The sequence below is a fragment of the Anomalospiza imberbis genome, chromosome 5 (assembly GCF_031753505.1).
Source record: "Anomalospiza imberbis isolate Cuckoo-Finch-1a 21T00152 chromosome 5, ASM3175350v1, whole genome shotgun sequence".
Taxonomy (NCBI): domain Eukaryota; kingdom Metazoa; phylum Chordata; class Aves; order Passeriformes; family Viduidae; genus Anomalospiza; species Anomalospiza imberbis.
This window is the reverse complement of record NC_089685.1, coordinates 417,272-435,623: the sequence shown is the minus strand read 5'-3', so window position 1 is coordinate 435,623 and position 18,352 is coordinate 417,272. Positions and strand designations below refer to the sequence as shown.

The following is an 18,352-nucleotide window of genomic DNA, read 5'->3' as shown; positions in this document are numbered from 1 at the left end:
CGCGGGCAGGGACACCTTCCACCCCTGTCCCAGGGTGCTCCAAGCCGTGTCCAGCCTGGCCTTTCTGGGCACTGCCAGGGTGGAGTTGCTCCTTCTCACGCCTTCTCTTCACAGTGGTCCTTCTCCTCCGCTGCTGCGCGCCCGACCCTGGCGACAAACAAGCCCCAGAGTGCCCGGGTGCTCCTCAGCAAGTCCGCGGCGCGCCTGCGGTTTACCCCCGGTGCTCCCAGGGTGTTTCAGACGGCCCTGAGCGGGAAGCAGGGCGTTGCATCCAGGCGCCGGGAGTCCCGGGAACACCACCGTAACGACCAGCGCCGGGCCAGCCTCCGCCCCCGCCTGGGAACAGCTCCCGGGGCTCCCCGCTGGACCCCCGTTCCCGGCGGAAGCGTCTCCTAGAGGAGCTGATGGCATTTCCTCACCTCTGAACGCCACTGAGGCGTCAGGTAACTTCTGCAACAGAGGCCGCTTCATGCAAGAGCTCTCTGTCAAGCGAAAGGCGACTTCCAAGCGGGCCAGGTTAGGTCACACAATGCGTTAGGCGGGTGGAGAGTGCGAGTTTCACCGGGGCGGGCTCGTGTAACTTCTCCTGCACAACACATGCCATTTTTTACCCCTTCGTCAGCTGGCTCCGCGGAAATCTCCTCCTCGCGCCCGGCAGGGAATAAACGGCGTCTCTTCTACACGGGGTTTGGAGCGCTCCTAAAAATCCGCCCCGCGGGGGGCTCGGGGAGGCTGAGGCCGGGCACAGCCGGGGGGGGATCCCGGCCGGCACACGCGGGGCTCCAACAGGCCGCGGGCCGGGCAGCGGGCGGTGAGGCCGCCGTGGGTTCAACGCACCCAAGGCCCGCGGAGCCCTCACGCCGCCGCCATGACACCCGCCCGGCGCCGCTCTGCGCGCCCGCCGCCGTCTCGATGGTGCGGGCGGCGCGCCCGGGACCTCCCGGCCGGCAGGGGGCGCGCTGTGGCGGCGCGCCCGGGACCTCCCGGCCGGCAGGGGGCGCGCTGTGGCGGCGCGGGGGCGGGCGGCGCCGCCATGGACGCGCTGAGCCGGGCCGGGCCGCGGCCCCGCCGCGCCGCCGCCGCCGCCGCCGCCGCCGCCGCCTCGCCGCTGCCCTGGGGCCGCTTCGCCGCCTGGATCGACTGCGTGTGTGTGGTGACGTTCGACCTGGAGCTGGGACAGGCCATGGAGGTGCGCCGCGGCGGCCCGGGGACGGGCGCACCGCGTCGGGGAGCGGGGGCTGCGGCGGAGGGATCCGGGATGGAGACGGGCGGGATCGGGAATGGGGAGGTGGAAGGGGGAATCGGGGATCGGGGCTGAGCGCCGGGAGTGGGGAGAGGGAATCGGGAACAGCGAGGTGACAAGGGGAGTCGGGGACTGGGGGTGTGGAGGGATCAGGGATGGGGAGAGAGGGAATCGGGGGCGGCGGAGCGGGAAGGGAATGAAGGACGGGGATTAGGGATGGAGCGCGTGAAAAGCGGCATTAGGAACGGAGAGGGAAAAGCGGGATCGCGGCTGGGGCTGTGGGAAGGGGGATCAGGGTTGGGGTGGGGGCCCGAGCAGAGATTTGGGGTGAGGGGGATCTCGGTGGGGTGGGGGGTGCGCAGGGCAGGGAGGGGCCAGGGCAGCATCCCGGAGACCCTCATGGATCCCCTTCATGGAATAAAGGGTGACACGTCCCATGGAGCCAGGCTGGCAGAGCTGGGAAGGATCCTCCCCTCCTGGAGAGGAGAAGGCTCCAGGGAGAGCTCAGAGCCCCTGCCAGGCCTGAAGGGGCTCCAGGAGAGCTGCAGAGGGACTGGGGACAAGGCCTGCAGGGACAGGACACAGGGAATGGCTCCCACTGCCAGAGGGCAGGGATGGATGGGATCTTGGGAATTGGGAATTCCTGGCTGGGCTGGGATTGCCAGAGCAGCTGGGGCTGCCCCTGGATCCCTGGCAGTGCCCAGGGCCAGGCTGGACCCTGGGGCTGGAGCAGCCTGGGACAGTGGGAGGTGTCCCTGCCATGGCAGGGGTGGCACTGCAGGGGCTCTGAGCTCCCTTCCCACCCAACCCATCCCGGGATTCCAAAGACACAAATTCCCAGCAGCCAGGGCAGGGAGGTGTCCGTGCAGGATTCCCGGGGAAGGGAAGTTCCCTGGCTGGGTTGGAGCAGAGCTGAGCCCCTTGTGGGGCCAGAGAGGGTGGGACTGGGGCGGGAAGGGCTGGACAGTTGTCCCAGGTCCCTGGAGTGTCCAGTGCCGCTCCTGCAGGAGGGTTTGGGGCAGCTGGGCTCCTCAGGGGCTGCTCTCTGAGGAAAGCAGGGAAGTGTGGATTTCTCTGAACCTGAGGCATCACCTCCAGTTCCTTCTTACTTCCTGGGCAGTTGTGGGAGTCACTCCTTGCTCTGCCCTTTTTAGGGAGATTGCTCTGGTTTTCAGAGGACCGAGCCTTCCCAGTTTTAAATGCTGGAGCTTCCAAGGGGAATGGGAAGCAGGAGGAACCAACTCCACCTTGTTGCTGCTCCATTGCTTTGAATACTTCGTTGTTTCTTTCCCTGGAGCCTGAAAGTGAATAAAAAAATCTCCTCCAGACCCGAGTTTCACCTGTTTGATCCTTTTTCCTGCAAAACCAGGCCTGAAATACCCCAAGAAAGGGAGGAATACTGGGATAATAATTAGCGTGGTGAATTCAATGCTTTGTAGTTGTGTTTTGATGTGTAAAGGTGGGTTATCCCCTGTCTGCCTTTGTGAGGAGGGGCCTTTGTGGATGAGGGATGCAGGAATGTTGTTTGCTCATCTCTGGAAAGGAATTTTCCTTCTTTTCCTTCCTTTTCTCCTTTTGCCTGCATAAGTTTCAGTGGAAAAATGTTCCTTATGTGGCACAAATGACTTAGGAAAACCGGGAGCGTGTCAGTGGGGATGACACAGCCCCGCTGTCCCTCTTCCTTTGGAAAAACATTGTGGATTTCTGTTCCAGGGGAAGGAGCAGGGATGAGACATGGGAAGGGAAGCCAGGGAGAGGAGAAGCTGTGGGGGCCTGGGGGGCTCTGGGGGTACCGAATTAGGGGGTCTGGCCATACAAACCCAGGGGGTCTCTGAAATTCAGCTCTGAGAGATTCAGAAATTCAGAAGACACTTAGGGAGATCCCAAGGATTCTGGAATTCAGCAGTTCCCACTCGGCTTCCATGGACAAGCTGTTGGAAAGAAGAACCCAGATCAAGGCAGAAATTAAATGGAATTCCTGTTTCTGGCCCCTCCACCTTCAGATACTCAAATAAACACTTCAGGATGTGATTGAAGCCCTTTTGGGCTGCTCTGGAGACTTCTACACATCCCGATTTCATTTGCCTTTTTTTGGCTTTTGAAAAGTTGTAGTGACTCGGATTCCTTTTGGCTTGGATTTGAGATGTTGAACTTTTGGATGTTTGGTGATTTCCCCGCACCCCAAACACAGAGACACATCAGAGTTAAAGTGAAGGGGAAGCAGAGATGTGGAATCCCAGAGGGATTAAGGTTGGAAAAGACCTTGGAAATCATCAATTCCAACCCCGGAGGTTAAAGCCTGATTTTCCAACCATTCTCTTGCAGAAAGCCCCCCCAGAATCCAGCAGGAAATCAGAAGCCTTGTCCCAGCTCCTGCTCTGAATTGGGCAGCAGATGTTGAGGAAAGCACAATTCCTGGGATTCACAGGCTCCTGATGGACCACGATCAGCTGTCCAGGGCTCCCACTCCTGGCCGTGATTCCCTGGGAGTTAACAGGATAAATGTTTGGGTGGGGATTAATTCCCAACCACAGGGATGTGTTCAGGGTCCTGGCGCAGAACAAGGGGAGCAGGGAAGTGCTGCCCTGGGACGATCCCAATCCCTTCCCAGTGCAGCCCCCCAGCCTTCCCTCTCCATGCTGCCTGGCCCCTGGAGCTGCTCGGGGATCACTTTGCCTCGGGGTTTTCCTGGCTGTTCCCTCGCAGCTCTGGGCAGCAGCTCTGTTAGTTGGGAATTTGGCTGGCTCGGCTGGAGCGCCGCCCTTGCCAAGGGATCCGCGGGAATTGCCAGGGCTGGGTGAACTTCCAGCCCCTGGCACGGGGCCACCCGGGCTATTTATAGCCTGGGAGGAGAGGCAGGCGCTGATGGGAGCTCCTGGCTGGAGCAGCAGCTGCCTCTGGAGCAGAACTCCCGAGGCTGAGAGGGGAGCTCCGGCTCAGCCCAGCCCGTGCCGGCTCCTTCCTGCCCCGCTGCAATTCCTGCACTTCAGCACGGGCTCCGTGGGATCCTTCTCCTCAGGACCCCACCCCTGTGCCCCCGCAGGTGAGAGCCACCTGCAGAGCTGCCCCAGCCCTGGGGACACAGCAGCAGCACCTGGAGCTGCTGGAGAGAGCCCAGAGGAATCCATGGAGCTGCTGCAGGGCTGGAGCCCCTCGGATCCCAGGGATCCAGGCTGGGAGAGCTGGGAATGTTCCCCTGGAGAGGAGAAGGCTCCAGGGAGAGCTCAGAGCCCCTGCCAGGCCTGAAGGGGCTCCAGGAGAGCTGGAGAGGGACTGGGGACAAGGCCTGCAGGGACAGGACACAGGGAATGGCTCCCACTGCCAGAGGGCAGGGATGGATGGGATCTTGGGAATTGGGAATTCCTGGCTGGGCTGGGATTGCCAGAGCAGCTGGGGCTGCCCCTGGATCCCTGGAATGTCCAGGGCCAGGCTGGACCCTGGGGCTGGAGCAGCCTGGGACAGTGGGAGGTGTCCCTGCCATGGCAGGGGTGGCACTGCAGGGGCTCTGAGCTCCCTTCCCACCCAACCCCTCCCGGGATTCCCTGACTCTGTGAGTTCCGTGGTCTCCATGGATTGTGAGAACCAGAGTCAGGCTGGAGAAGCCCTCCAGGGTTATCAAGTCCAGCGCGGATGGAATTCCTCCCTGTGGGGTTTGTCCCAGCCATGGCTGTTGAACCCTCCCCGTGTCCCCCTGCAGTGCATCCCCCCACACCCACCCGCTCTTCCCCAGCTCCTTCTCCACCCTGTCCCTCCTGTGTGTCCTGTCCCGCTCCTGACAGGACAGATGTTTGCACACCTGGAACGCTCCCAGAGGATTTGGGGCTGTTCATTCACTCGGCCATCAGCTCTCGGGAATAAATCTAAGCCAGGAGCCTTTGGGCCTGTCGCCACATCCAAATAAAACCGGGCTCAGTGGCAGGTTCAGCGTTGAAATCACCCCAGGTGCTTTCCTGTGGGATCTGTGGGGATCAGGGAGGAGCTGTGTGTGGAGCTGTGGGCACAGGGGCTGACAGGCTCTGCTCTCTCCACAGCTGGTGTATCCCCACGACTTCAGGCTCACCGAGAAGGAGGTAACCACCCTTCATTCCCCTTCTCCCTCCTTTGGCAGCAGCTCTCAGTGGGGTCTCACTGGGTGCTGGTTTTTTTGCAGAAAACGAGCATCTGCTACCTGTCCTTCCCAGACTCCTACTCAGGTGGGTGACAGAAGTGTCCCTGGTGGAAGGACAATCCCCGGGGTGCAGCAGGGCTGAGGGGACTGCAGGGAGCACCCTGGGGCTGAGCCGGAGCCTCCTTGTGCTGATTCCCCCCGGCTCTGCTGGGTGGGAACCTGTGCTCCAAGGAAATTCCCAGTGTGGCCAGGAGGGGTGGCAGCTGCCACATTCCTGTGTTTGGGAGCAGGAGCTGGGGAGGGGATACTTCCAGCAGAAATGTTCCCAAACCTGAGTTTATACTTCACAAAGGGACAGTGAGAAATAAATCTGCTCATCCAGCCAGGCCCTGGGGCTTTAAAGGTTGGGTTTCTGCATTTTCATGGAATCCTGGAACAGTTTGGGTGGGAAGGGAGCTCAGAGCCCCTGCAGTGCCACCCCTGCCATGGCAGGGACACTTCCACTGTCCCAGGCTGCTCCAGCCCCAGTGTCCAGCCTGGCCCTGGACACTGCCAGGGATCCAGGGGCAGCCCCAGCTGCTCTGGGCACCTGTGCCAAGGCCTGCCCACCCTCCCAGGGAAAAGCTTTTTCCTATAGTTCCATTTCCCTTTTCCTTCCCATTTCCCTTCCTTTCTTCCTTTCCCTGTCGGATTTCTCCGCTTTGGTTTCTCCCCCGTCCCTCCCCTTTCCCGGGTTGGATTTCCCCGTAGCCCCATCCCGTTCTGCCGGAGCGGTTCCCAGCTGGCTGTCCCTGTGTCCTGTGCTGTCTCTGTCCCAGGTGGCCTCGGGGACACCCAGTTCAGCTTCCGGCTGCGCCAGGCCGGGGGTTCCCGGAATTCCCCGTTCCAGGACGACGGGAGGTACAACCGGGAGGCCCCGCTGACGCTGCAGGTGGGTCCTGGCCCTGCCCACCCCTGCCTGGGGGAAAAGCCAAGGATTCCGTGGATTTGGGGTCCCAGGGGAAAATCCTCCTTTCCTTTGGCCTTGGGAATAGTGAGACAAGAACGGTTCAGCGCAGGGATTTCCTTCCGTGCTCACAGGGAGGGAGAGCAGGACAGGGAGCTGCTGGGAGGGAATGGGATCACAGGTGAGACTGGGTCAGGGAATGGGATCACAGGTGAGACTGGGACAGGGGACAGGGAATGGGATCACAGGTGAGACTGGGACAGGGGACAGGGAATGGGATCACAGGTGAGACTGGGTCAGGGAATGGGATCACAGGTGAGACTGGGACAGGGGACAGGGAATGGGATCACAGGTGAGACTGGGACAGGGGACAGGGAATGGGATCACAGGTGAGACTGGGTCAGGGAATGGGATCACAGGTGAGACTGGGTCAGGGGACAGGGAATGGGATCACAGGTGAGACTGGGACAGGGGACAGGGAATGGGATCACAGGTGAGACTGGGTCAGGGGACAGGGAATGGGATCACAGGTGAGACTGGGTCAGGGGACAGGGAATGGGATCACAGGTGAGACTGGGACAGGGAATGGGATCACAGGTGAGACTGGGTCAGGGGACAGGGAGCTGCTGGGAGAGTAAGCTGTGCTGGGAGAGGGAATTGGGTCAGGGGATCAAAGAGTGAACTGAACTGGGGAGAGGGAATTAACTGAGTCATGGGGACCCCCAGCTGTTTTGGGAGGTGGACCAGAAATAGGCAGATCCCACTGGGAGAGGGAACTGAATTTGGGAGATCCCCGTTATTTTGGGAGAGGGAACTGAAGCAGGGACACCTCCCACTGTCCCAGGCTGCTCCAGCCCCAGGGTCCAGCCTGGCCTTGGACATTCCAGGGATCCAGGGGCAGCCCCAGCTGCTCTGGCAATTCCAGCCCAGCCAGGAATTCCCAATTCCCAAGATCCCATCCATCCCTGCCCTCTGGCAGTGGGAGCCATTCCCTGTGTCCTGTCCCTGCAGGCCTTGTCCCCAGTCCCTCTGCAGCTCTCCTGGAGCCCCTTCAGGCCTGGCAGGGGCTCTGGGTTTCCCTGGAGCATTTCTCTTTCCAGGTGAGCACGCCCAGCTCTGCCAGCCTGGCTCCAGTTGTGTGTCTCCCTGTGTCCCCATGGGAAGGTCTCTTGGAGGGCTGGGATGGATGCTAGGATGTGTCAGAGCATGGGGGTGGCTCAGGAGGGGTTGGTGACGGTGGGGCTGGGCTGTCCCTAACTGTCTCTTTCTGTCCCTGCAGCGAGAGGCTGCTCACTATTTTGGGTACGTGTACTTCCGGCAGGTCAAGGACAGCTCCATGAGGAGGGGCTACTTCCAGAAGGTCAGTGCTGAGTCCAGAATCCCAAAATCCCTGAGGCTGGAAAAGCCCTCCCAGCCCATCCAGTCCAGCCTGTGCCAAATTCCCACCTTATCCCCAGCCCGGAGCTCTGAGTGCCACCTCCAGGAATTCCCTGGCCACCTCCAGGGATGGGGGCTCCAAAGCTCCCTGGGCAGCCCCTGCCGAGGCCTGACCCCCTTTCCATGGGGAAATTCCTGCTGGTGTCCACGCTGAGGCTGCCCTGGCCCAGCCTGAGGCCGTTCCCCCTTGTCCTGTGCTGGTCCATGGGGACATCTCAGTCCCAGCAGTGTCCTGAGCTTTGTGCCCTCCACCTCCAGGAGTTCCTTTCAGACTCCTGCTAATGCAGAAATCAGGTTTTCCGTCCCCACTAAACCACTGAGTTTTCCACCAGAGCAGTGGGATTGCTCAGGGAAGGAATTGTCACACGTGGATGAGGTTTGAATTCAAATGGCCAAGTCTGGGGTTGGACAGGAGGTGTTTGAATGACTCCTGCATTCCTAATTATTGCACTCATTAATGTTAGAGGAAGAGAAGAATCAGTGTAACAATGAAACCTCCAGTGGGGCTAGGCTGGGACAGCTGTAAAAAACAGGGATTATTTCACAAGGAAGCCCCAGTTAGAACAAAAAAGGCCTTGCTGGACATGATTTGTTATTCCAAGTTCCTTTGTCCTTTCCCACCATTCCTTGACTTTGTTTATCTGTCCAGTTCCCATTTCAGGAGTTGCTCCTTTGTGCTTCTCCACCTGAAATGGTTTTTGGGAGCTTTGAACTCACCAGCAATTGATTTCTATTCCCTCTTCAGCTGCTCTTTTGCCAGGCCATGCTCCCAAATCCCTTTGCTCTCCCAAATCCTGGCTTGTGAGCAGGTGGCAGCAAGAATTCCACCAAAGCTCTGCTTGGGAGCTGCTCTGTGGATTTAGTGTTGTGTTTTTAAGTCCATCCCTGTCTAAGCAGTACACAAATGTGCAGTGCTGGGGTCAGGGGGGTCCTGATCCCAAATGTGCCATTCCCAGTCCCTGGTGCTCGTGTCCCGCCTTCCCTACGTGAACCTGTTCCAGTGCCTGCTGCAGCTGATTGCTCCGGAATACTTCGACAAGCTGGAGCCCTGCCTGGAGGCAGGTGAGCTGGGGCAGGGATTCCAGCTTGGGATAGAGGGGCTGCATCGGGAGGTTCCTGAAAAACAGCAGGAGTGCTCCAAATGGCTTCACTCTGGAGCAAATTCCAGCAGGGGAGAGCTTTGTCCTGCTTGTCCAGCAGATAACCAGGTGTAAAGGAGGGGTTGTGGGGAGGGAGGGGATGGAGCTGTCAGTTTGGGTGCAGGGTGTTCCCAAAGCCAGGAATCTGCTGCACCTCCAGCAGGCCTTTTTTGCCCGGGTCATTTCATCCTGATGTATCAGCTCTGGGTTTGCCACAAGCCAGGGGGATGTGTGAGCTGGGAACAGGGAATAATTCCCTTTCAGAATGCCAGGGTGAGCTGGATTTTCCCTCAGGTGAAACTCTTCCCCTTCCCTGTGTCCCTCAGTGTGCAACGAGATCGACCAGTGGCCACCCCCGGTGCCCGGCCAGACCCTGAACCTGCCCGTGATGGGAGTGGTCATCCAGGTACCCGGGCTGCGCCAGCGGGAAGGGACCTGTGTTCCGTGGTCCTGGATGTGAAATCCCTGTTCGCCCCACATTCCCCACAACCTTTCCAGCTGGAGCTGGTGGCTGGAGGAGTTTGTCCCCCGCCAATCCCACCCCAGCGTGATCCCTGCTCTCCTTGCCCTGCAGGTGAGGATCCCATCCCGGGTGGACAAGCCAGGCTCCAGCCCAGTGAAGCAGTGCAACCAGGAGGTGAGAGGGGCTGGCACGGAGGGAGGAGCTGGATCCTGAATCCTGTTGGGAACCCTTTGGCCTGGGATCAGTGTGGTCTCAGCAGTTCCACTCCAGGCTCTCCTGCCTGGAGTCACACAGGGCTCTGCACCCAGTCCAGGTGCTTTACTCACTGTTCCCCTTGCTTTTCCTGGGAATTCAGGCCCTGCTGGGTCTCCTGCCTTCACCCTGGAGCTGTTTAGAATTTGCTTCAGCTCTGGTTTGGATTCCTTCGCCTTTCCCTTTCTCTGCTGTGACTAACACTGGTTTGGTGCCACACCTCTAACCCCGCTGGCTCTGTTGTGTCTCAAGCCCTCTAGCACCAGAGGAAACCCTGGAAAATAAAGGAGCAGACATGGGCAGCCTTTCCCATCTGGAAAAGAGGGGAATCTTCCCGAGTTTGTAGGCACAGGAATTAGTTTGGGATTGAGTGCTGCACCCAGCCCTGCTCCCGCACACGCCTCAGGGTGTGAGCCTTGTTCCCTGTGGCTGGTTGGTGCAATTCCAGCCAGGCTGCTCCCATCTCCCCACAGTTCACTAACAGCTACTAACAGCCTTTTCTCCCTTCCTCGTCCAGAATCTGTTACCAGCCCCCCTGGTTCTCCCCAGTGTTCATGAGCTGGACCTGTTCAGGTGAGAGGCTCCTCCCAACCCTCTCCCCTCCACCTGCCGCCCTCTCCCTGCTGGGAGATGCAGAATCCCTGCTGGGATGGTGCGGAATCAAGCACTGCTGCATTCCAGGGGCTCCTTTGGGATTCTGGGCAGGATTGGAGCTGAGGGTTGTGCCCTGCACAGCCCCAGGGGCAGGGGAGGGGCTGTGTCCCCCTCCACGGGCTGGGGAGCAGCTCCTGCCCAAAGCTCCCAGCACTGGAGGTGCCATTTCCACGTCCGTCCTCTGGAATCCAGGGGTGTCCTGCTGTCTCAGACACACTGAAAGCAACATCTATCCATGGGAACCTCCTGAGGTTTAACAAGGCCGAGTCCAAGGTGCTGCACCCAGGTCAGGGCAACGCCTGGGATTGGCCCAGGCTGGGCAGGAGCAGCTGGAGCGGCCCTGGGAGAAGGGATTGGGGGTGCTGGGGGTGAGAGCTGACCCAACCCAGAACCCCCCAGCCCTGGGCTGAGCCCCAGTGTGGGCAGCAGGGCAGGGGGATCCTGCCCCTGTGCCCCCGCAGGTGAGAGCCACCTGCAGAGCTGCCCCAGCCCTGGGGACACAGCAGCAGCACCTGGAGCTGCTGGAGAGAGCCCAGAGGAGGCCCCAGAGCGGCAGGGGTGGCACTGGATGGGCTTTGAGGTCCCTTCCCACCCAAACCATTCCATGACTCTCTGATCACAGATTGCTTGACTTTGCTTAGAGCGTTTCCTTCAAACTTGTATGAAACAACCGAGTGACAGCCCGGGTGAAAACACCTGAATTTCCCTGTGGAATGCTGAGAGTCCATCCTAGATCTCAAATTCCCAGACGGGAGCACACCTGAGGGGGTTGCAGGCCGCAGCTGTGTCTGGTCCATCCTGAGTGACCCTGTCATTGTTCCCGTTGTCCCAGGTGCTTCCAGCCAGTGCTGATCCACATCCAGATGCTCTGGGAGCTGATGCTGCTGGGGGAGCCCATGGTGGTGATGGCACCGTCCCCAACCATGTCCTCAGAGATGGTCCTGGCCCTCACCAGGTAACACCCACAGGGTGTGAGGGACTGGGAACTGTGACAGCCAGTTCTGGCAGCTTTTCCCTCCCACATGCACTCTGCTGCTCACCTGGGTTGGGTTTAGCTTGCTCGTGGAAGCTTTGCAAGACAAACTGCAAATACTCCGCACTCATTTTCCAGCAAGGATAGAGAGGAGTACAAAGGAGTCTCCCCTGATGGGTCCAGCCCTGAGGAACGTTCTCTCCCTAGCTCAGAGCTCTGCCTTAGCACAAAACCCCAAAAACTTGGCGCTTCCCCAGAGAGGTTCAGCCAGGCCGAGTGCCAGGGGCTGCCCTGGGGCGCTCCAGGCTGGGGCAGGGGGGCTGGAAAGTTGGGAAAGGCCCTGGGGGTGCTGTGCCAGCGGCTGGGCACGAGCCCAGGGTGGCCAGGGGGGCAGGAGGCCGATGGCCCCTGGGCTGTGGCAGCCCCGGTGTGGGCACAGCCCAGGGCAGGGACTGTCCCCTGTGCTGGCCCAGGGTGACCCTGCCTGTCCCTGCAGCTGCCTGGCCCCGCTGCGTTACTGCTGCGACTTCCGACCCTACTTCACCATCCACGACAGCGAGTTCAAGGAATACACCACGCGCACCCAGGCCCCGTGAGTGCCCCTGTGCCCTGCCGCCAGCCCTGAGGGGCACCCAGGGCCACCAGCGCTCAGCCCGTCCCCTCCTTCCAGGCCCAACATCCTCGTGGGCGTCACCAACCCCTTCTTCATCAAGACCCTGCAGCACTGGCCGCACATCCTGCGGGTGGGCGAGCTCCGCATGTCAGGTGAGCTCAGGGTGCCTGCCAGGGGAGCTCAGGGTGCCTGCCTGTCGAGACAGCCACAATACACCACACAATTTCAGAAAGCTTAAAGCATTCCCCCACACACAGTGACACCACACCACCCCAGAGGGCTGCAAGCATCTGCCCTTGTTCTTTGCCCCCCTTTTATCCACCCACGTTCACGCGTGGCACCTGCGTGCCCTCTGCTCCCTGTGTGGTGGGTCAGCACACCTGGGCACTCCATGGCTCAGTGCTGCCAGTGCTGCTCACCTGCTGCTCACAGCTGTGCCCACGGGGCTGGGGCTGGGGCAGCCGCGCTGCCATCACCAAACTGCACCCACGCCCAAGGATCTCCCTGTCCCTGCTCCCGCTGCCATCACCAAACTGCACCCACGCCCAAGGATCTCCCTGTCCCTGCTCCCGCTGCCATCACCAAACTGCACCCACGCCCAAGGATCTCCCTGTCCCTGCTCCCGCTGCCATCACCAAACTGCACCCACGCCCAAGGATCTCCCTGTCCCTGCTCCCGCTGCCATCACCAAACTGCACCCACGCCCAAGGATCTCCCTGTCCCTGCTCCCGCTGCCATCACCAAACTGCACCCACGCCCAAGGATCTCCCTGTCCCTGCTCCCGCTGCCATCACCAAACTGCACCCACGCCCAAGGATCTCCCTGCTCCCGGGATCTCCCTGTCCCTGCTCCCAATCACCCAAACTGCACCTACAGCAGGGGAGCTCAGGATGAAGGGGGAGCTCAGGGTGTCTGTCAGGTGAGCTCAGGGTGCCAGGGGAGCTCCGTGTCTGTCAGGTTGAATCATTAAAACCAAAAATCACGGACAAAGACTCTCTAACTAGTCAAATTAGAAAGCAATACGTTTATTACCCCCGTGGGTGGCACTGGGGGATCGTCCCTGAAATGCGTGACCGCACGGCACGAGGATTTCTGCCTTCTGTTTATTTCCCACAATAACACATATGCACAACCCCAGCACCTCCCATCCCCACTCTGCATTAAAATGAGGCTATTAGTCCTTCACACACGTGCAGTTCTTCTCTTGAATTGGGTCGGTGGTCTCAAATTGGGTCAGAGGTGCCAGGGATGAAGTCAGGAAGGTCTTTGTCAGGTCTCTGTGACCCTCTGGCAGGATCCGAGGCCCCCTGCTCCGTGATGGATTGACGTGGAGTGGGCATTGTTCTACTGGTTTCAATATGCTCCTATAACGGTTCACTTGCTCCACTTCTACAAATGAGCTCATAATAGAACAATTAGCTTTAGATTAAGCATCTAATAATCATTAACTATCACTGCTGTATCTAACTTCAGTCTGAATCGGTTCTAACCCTCAGCTAAAACCTTAACCCTTTAAAATCGTGATTCAAGGTGAGCTCAGGGTGGAAGGTGAGCTGGCCCAGGGCTCCGTGGGGCTGGCAGAGCAGCTGGAGGCTGCAGGAGCTGCCCTGGCAGATTTCCTCTCCTGGGAGAGCCCAGCAGCCACAGGAGCTCACCTCTGGCTGTGGCCATGTGCAGGATGAGCACAGAGCTGGGGCTGGGTGTGGGGAGCAGGAATTGCTGTCCTGGAGCTTCCAGGAGAGGAAAGGCCCTTCCTGGGCAGGAAACTGAGAGAGGTGGAGAGAGAGAAACCTGCTCTCCTTTATCGAGCACCTTTGATGACTGGGAAGCCAAGGAAGCCCTGGGGGTGAGGAACTGGATTTTAGCACATCCCCATTCCAGAACTCCAGCAGGGAAGGGAGCTGGGGTTGCTCTGAGGGTAGAGGGAGGTGGGGAGTGAGGGTGGGCAAGGGCAGGGCTGGGTGTCCCCCAGTGCAGTCCCAGCAGGAAGGGACAGAGCCTGAATTGTCCCCTCTGTGTGTGACAGGAGACCTGCCCAAGCAGGTGAAGGTGAAGAAACTGGCCAAGCTGAAGACCCTGGACACCAAACCAGGTGGGTCCGGGCCTCAGGCATCCCTCAGGACTGCCCCTTCCCGTGGGGATTTGGCAGCAGGGAACTGCGTCCCTTTGTAACTCCTGGTTTTTTCCCCATCCCCTGTTCTTCCCATCCAGGAATCTACACTTGCTATAAAACATTCCTTCACAAAGACAAAACCCTGATAAAAAGGCTACTAAAGGTAGGCACCTCCCACTCTGTCCTGGGTGGGAAAACTGTGCCAAGAGCTCCGTTTGAGCAGACAGAGCTCTCCAAAGGAGCAGAATTTACAGTTTGGGATGATCTAGTCCATACTGGGACACGTTCATCATGCCAGGTTTAGGACTTTCCTCTTGATATTAAGGATTAAATCCTGGTGCTAACAATAAACTGAGTGGGGAGAACTGATATCGGAAAAAAAGCCTGAAAAACACCCAGATTTTGTGCAGGGAAACTTGAAATTTTAATGGGCTTGAGTAGAGGGTGGAATCTGTGCTATGGGACCTGGGTTTGGGGATCTGGCGTTTGGGATCTGGAATTTGGGGATCTGGAATTTGGGATCTGGAATTTGGGGATCTGGAATTTGGGGATCTGGAGTTTGGGATCTGGAGTTTGGGATTTGGGTTTGGGGGATCTGGGTTTGGGGATCTGGAGTTTGGAATCTGGATTTGGACATCTGGAGTTTGGGGGGTCTGGGTTTGGGGATCTGGGTTTGGGGATCTGGGTTTGGGGATCTGGAGTTTGGACATCTGGAGTTTGGGATCTGGGTTTGGGGATCTGGGTTTGGGATCTGGGTTTGGGATCTGGAGTTTGGGCAGCACTTCAGGCTCCCGTGGCTGCAGAGCTGCAGGCTGTGTGTGACAGTCAGGGGACACCTGTGTGACCCACCTGTGCCGTGGGTGACTCTGTGTGACCCCGTGTGACCCACCTGTGCCGTGGGTGACTCTGTGTGACCCCGTGTGACCCACCTGTGCCGTGGGTGACTCTGTGTGACCCCGTGTGACCCACCTGTGCCGTGGGTGACTCTGTGTGACCCCGTGTGACCCACCTGTGCCGTGGGTGACTCTGTGTGACCCCGTGTGACCCACCTGTGCCGTGGGTGGCCCCGTGTGACCCACCTGTGCCGTGGGTGACTCTGTGTGACCCACCTGTGCCGTGGGTGACCCCGTGTGACCCCGTGTGACCCACCTGTGCCGTGGGTGACCCCGTGTGACCCCGTGTGACCCCGTGTGACCCACCTGTGCCGTGGGTGACCCCGTGTGACCCCGTGTGACCCACCTGTGCCGTGGGTGACCCCGTGTGACCCCGTGTGACCCCGTGTGACCCACCTGTGCCGTGGGTGACCCCGTGTGACCCCGTGTGACCCACCTGTGCCGTGGGTGACCCCGTGTGACCCCGTGTGACCCACCTGTGCCGTGGGTGGCCCCGTGTGACCCACCTGTGCCGTGGGTGACCCCGTGTGACCCACCTGTGCCGTGGGTGACCCCGTGTGACCCCGTGTGACCCACCTGTGCCGTGGGTGACTCTGTGTGGCCCCGTGTGACCCACCTGTGCCGTGGGTGGCCCCGTGTGACCCACCTGTGCCGTGGGTGACCCCGGGTGACCCACCTGTGCCGTGGGTGACCCCGTGTGACCCCGTGTGACCCACCTGTGCCGTGGGTGGCCCCGTGTGACCCACCTGTGCCGTGGGTGACCCCGGGTGACCCACCTGTGCCGTGGGTGACCCCGTGTGACCCACCTGTGCCGTGGGTGACTCTGTGTGACCCCGTGTGACCCACCTGTGCCGTGGGTGGCCCCGTCTGTCTCGCAGGGCATCCAGCGGAAGCGGCCCTCGGAGGTGCAGAGCGCTCTGCTGAGGAGGCACCTCCTGGAGCTCACCCAGAGCTTCATCATCCCTCTGGTGAGTGCAGGGACACCCCGGGGGGACGGGGAGCAGCGCCCGGCACAGACCCCGGAGCAGGGAACCCCGGAGTGGCTGGGTGGGAAGGACCTTTGAACTCATCCCATGCCCCTGCCACGGCAGGGACACCTCCCACTGTCCCAGGCTGCTCCAGCCCCAGGGTCCAGCCTGGCCCTGGGCACTGCCAGGGATCCAGGGGCAGCCCCAGCTGCTCTGGGCACCACAAGAGACTCCTCAACTGTAAGTGATGATTTTTATTTTTATCTTTTCTTGTTTTAGGAGCATTACATGGCCAGCCTGATGCCTCTGCAGAGGGCCATCACTCCATGGAAGGTAGGATGCACTTCCCAGTCCTCCTTCCCTTTGGGATTGGAAGCGGTTTCAGGGTGCTGGGAACCTCCCCTGTTGAAGGAAGAGGGGTTTTACTCCTTTAAAAATTCATTAAAAAGTTGAAAGAACTCTTGGGACGGATATTCCCAGTTTTGCCAGGAGCTGAATTACTGGGAATCTCACGTGAGGATCACCCTTGGGGTGTTTTTAACCTCAGTGCCTTGGGCACCTTTCCCACTGGAAGTGCAGCCCTCGTTTTCCTGCTTTCCTTTGGGTTTCTCTGATATGGGCTTCCATGGACTAACGTGGATTTCCCTGTGCAGAATCCCCCCCAGATCCGCCCGTTCTGCCAGGAGGATTTCATGAAGAGCCTGGAGCACGCCGGCCCCCAGCTCACCTGTGTGCTCAAGGGGGACTGGCTGGGGCTCTACAGGTGAGACCTGCAGGGAGCCCTGATCCACCCCCAGCTGGGCCAGTCCCAACCGGCACTGGATTAACTCGGGATGGTCAGGGAGAGCAAATCCAGGGCAAATTCAGCCCTGGGGCTCGTGCGGAGGTCCTGCAGGGGAGTTGGTCCAGGGTTTTCCTGGATAATTGGTTCTGAATGGGATGGAGAAGACACTTGGTGCAATAGGAGTGGGAAAAATCCAGAAGCTGGATACCCAAGGAAGGAAAATGGGAAATGCACAGAGATGGAGAATGAAAAAATCCCAGAAAGTGATCAGAAACAATAATTACAGATTTAGGGAATGGTTGGGTGGGAAGGGAGCTCAGAGCCCCTGCAGTGCCACCCCTGCCACGGCAGGGACACCTCCCACTGTCCCAGGAGCTCCAGCCCCAGGGTCCAGCCTGGCCCTGGACATTCCAGGGATCCAGGGGCAGCCCCAGCTGCTCTGGGCACCTGTGCCCATGTCCTGGTGTGTCCCCGAGCCAGCCCCGGGTCCCCTTGACCCAGGGTCACCTCAGGGAGCTGTGGGGCACAGGGTGGGGTTGTTGGATGGGATTGTCCCTGCGGGTCCCTGCCAGCTCCAGAGACCCACAGTTCCACAATTCCTGACCTCTCTCCACAGGCGATTCTTCAAGTCCCCCAATTTCGACGGTTGGTTCCGGCAGCGGCACCGCGAGATGACCCAGAAGCTCGAGGCCCTGCACCTGGAGGCCATCTGTGAGGCGGTGGGTGACAGGGACAGGGACAGGGACAGGGACAGGGCTGTGTCTGTGAGGCGGTGGGTGACAGGGACAGGGCTGGGTTTACTCAGAGATGAGGAGGCTCCAGGGAGAGCTCAGAGCCCCTGCCAGGCCTGAAGGGGCTCCAGGAGAGCTGCAGAGGGACTGGGGACAAGGCCTGCAGGGACAGGACACAGGGAATGGCTCCCACTGCCAGAGGGCAGGGATGGATGGGATCTTGGGAATTGGGAATTCCTGGCTGGGCTGGGATTGCCAGAGCAGCTGGGGCTGCCCCTGGATCCCTGTGAGTGCCCAGGGCCAGGCTGGACCCTGGGGCTGGAGCTCCTGGGACAGTGGGAGGTGTCCCTGCCACGGCAGGGGTGGCACTGCAGGGGCTCTGTCACTGTTTCGGGAATGAGGATGAGAAAGCCCCTGCTCGCCTTCAGGCTTTCCTTAGGGGAATCCCTTGGGAAGTGTCCCTGAGGGAAGCCACTCTCCCCTTAGGACATTGTGGCCTGGATGAAGGACAAGTCCGAGGTGGAGATCGTGGACCTGGTGCTGAAGCTTCGGGAGAAGCTGGTGAGTCCCTCCCCTCCTGCACTCCTCCCTCTCTCTGGCTGGAGAGAAATGCGGGACACGATCACACCTGTGCCTTGGAAAACCTTGCTCTCCCTCCCCGGAGGGCTGGGAAACTCAGGGAAATTCGGTGTTTGTGTGAAATCCTCAGAGCTGGGAGGATCCAGGGAAGTTTTCCCCCTCCCGAGGCGTTTCCTGCCTGTTTCAATCCCGAGCCCGGGCAGAGGGGAAAGGCCCCTGGCATGTGTCAATTCCCATTTCCCGCAGGTGAGGGCTCGGTGCCAGCACCTGCCCGTGAAGGAGGAGACCCTGCAGAGGGTGGGTCTCTACATCGACACCATCATCGGCTCGCTGCCCGAGGACCTCCAGACTGTGCTGCACCACCCCTGAGCCCGGGGGGCTCCTGGAGCGGGAGACCCTTCCCAGCCTGTCCCAGCCTGTCCCAGCCGCTGGGGCAGCTCCTGCCCGGCTCCGGCC

The 18,352-nt window shown here is 60.0% G+C and overlaps 1 protein-coding gene across 2 annotated transcripts; it reads left to right on the top strand.

Annotated features, from left to right (window-relative positions):
- The first annotated feature begins 1,025 nt into the window (after positions 1 to 1,025).
- Positions 1,026 to 18,328, top strand: DENND6B (DENN domain containing 6B). 2 transcript variants are annotated; one of them, XM_068189304.1, is made up of 20 exons: positions 1,026 to 1,189; positions 5,275 to 5,313; positions 5,394 to 5,436; positions 6,170 to 6,282; positions 7,577 to 7,657; positions 8,691 to 8,796; positions 9,200 to 9,279; positions 9,448 to 9,510; positions 10,106 to 10,161; positions 11,075 to 11,197; positions 11,712 to 11,807; positions 11,886 to 11,980; positions 13,855 to 13,920; positions 14,040 to 14,104; positions 15,713 to 15,802; positions 16,082 to 16,135; positions 16,456 to 16,565; positions 17,203 to 17,305; positions 17,804 to 17,878; positions 18,143 to 18,328. In XM_068189304.1, exons 1-20 carry the CDS (start codon positions 1,034 to 1,036, stop codon positions 18,263 to 18,265), a joined length of 1,737 nt encoding a protein of 578 aa, XP_068045405.1. In that variant the 5' UTR covers positions 1,026 to 1,033; the 3' UTR covers positions 18,266 to 18,328. The 2 variants fall into 2 exon arrangements, with proteins under 2 accessions (XP_068045405.1, XP_068045406.1); XM_068189305.1 differs by lacking the exons at positions 5,275 to 5,313; positions 5,394 to 5,436; positions 6,170 to 6,282.
- Positions 18,329 to 18,352: the final 24 nt, after the last annotated feature.

What these genes read in the sequence shown, in the direction of transcription:
- DENND6B (XM_068189304.1), top strand. Translation starts at nt 1,034, where the DNA reads ATGGACGCGCTGAGCCGGGCCGGGCCGCGGCCCCGCCGCGCCGCCGCC. An exon ending in GGAGGGGCTACTTCCAGAAG is followed by an intron (nt 7,658 to 8,690) that starts GTCAGTGCTGAG and finishes TGCCATTCCCAG; the next exon opens with TCCCTGGTGCTCGTGTCCCG. An exon ending in TGATAAAAAGGCTACTAAAG is followed by an intron (nt 14,105 to 15,712) that starts GTAGGCACCTCC and finishes TCTGTCTCGCAG; the next exon opens with GGCATCCAGCGGAAGCGGCC.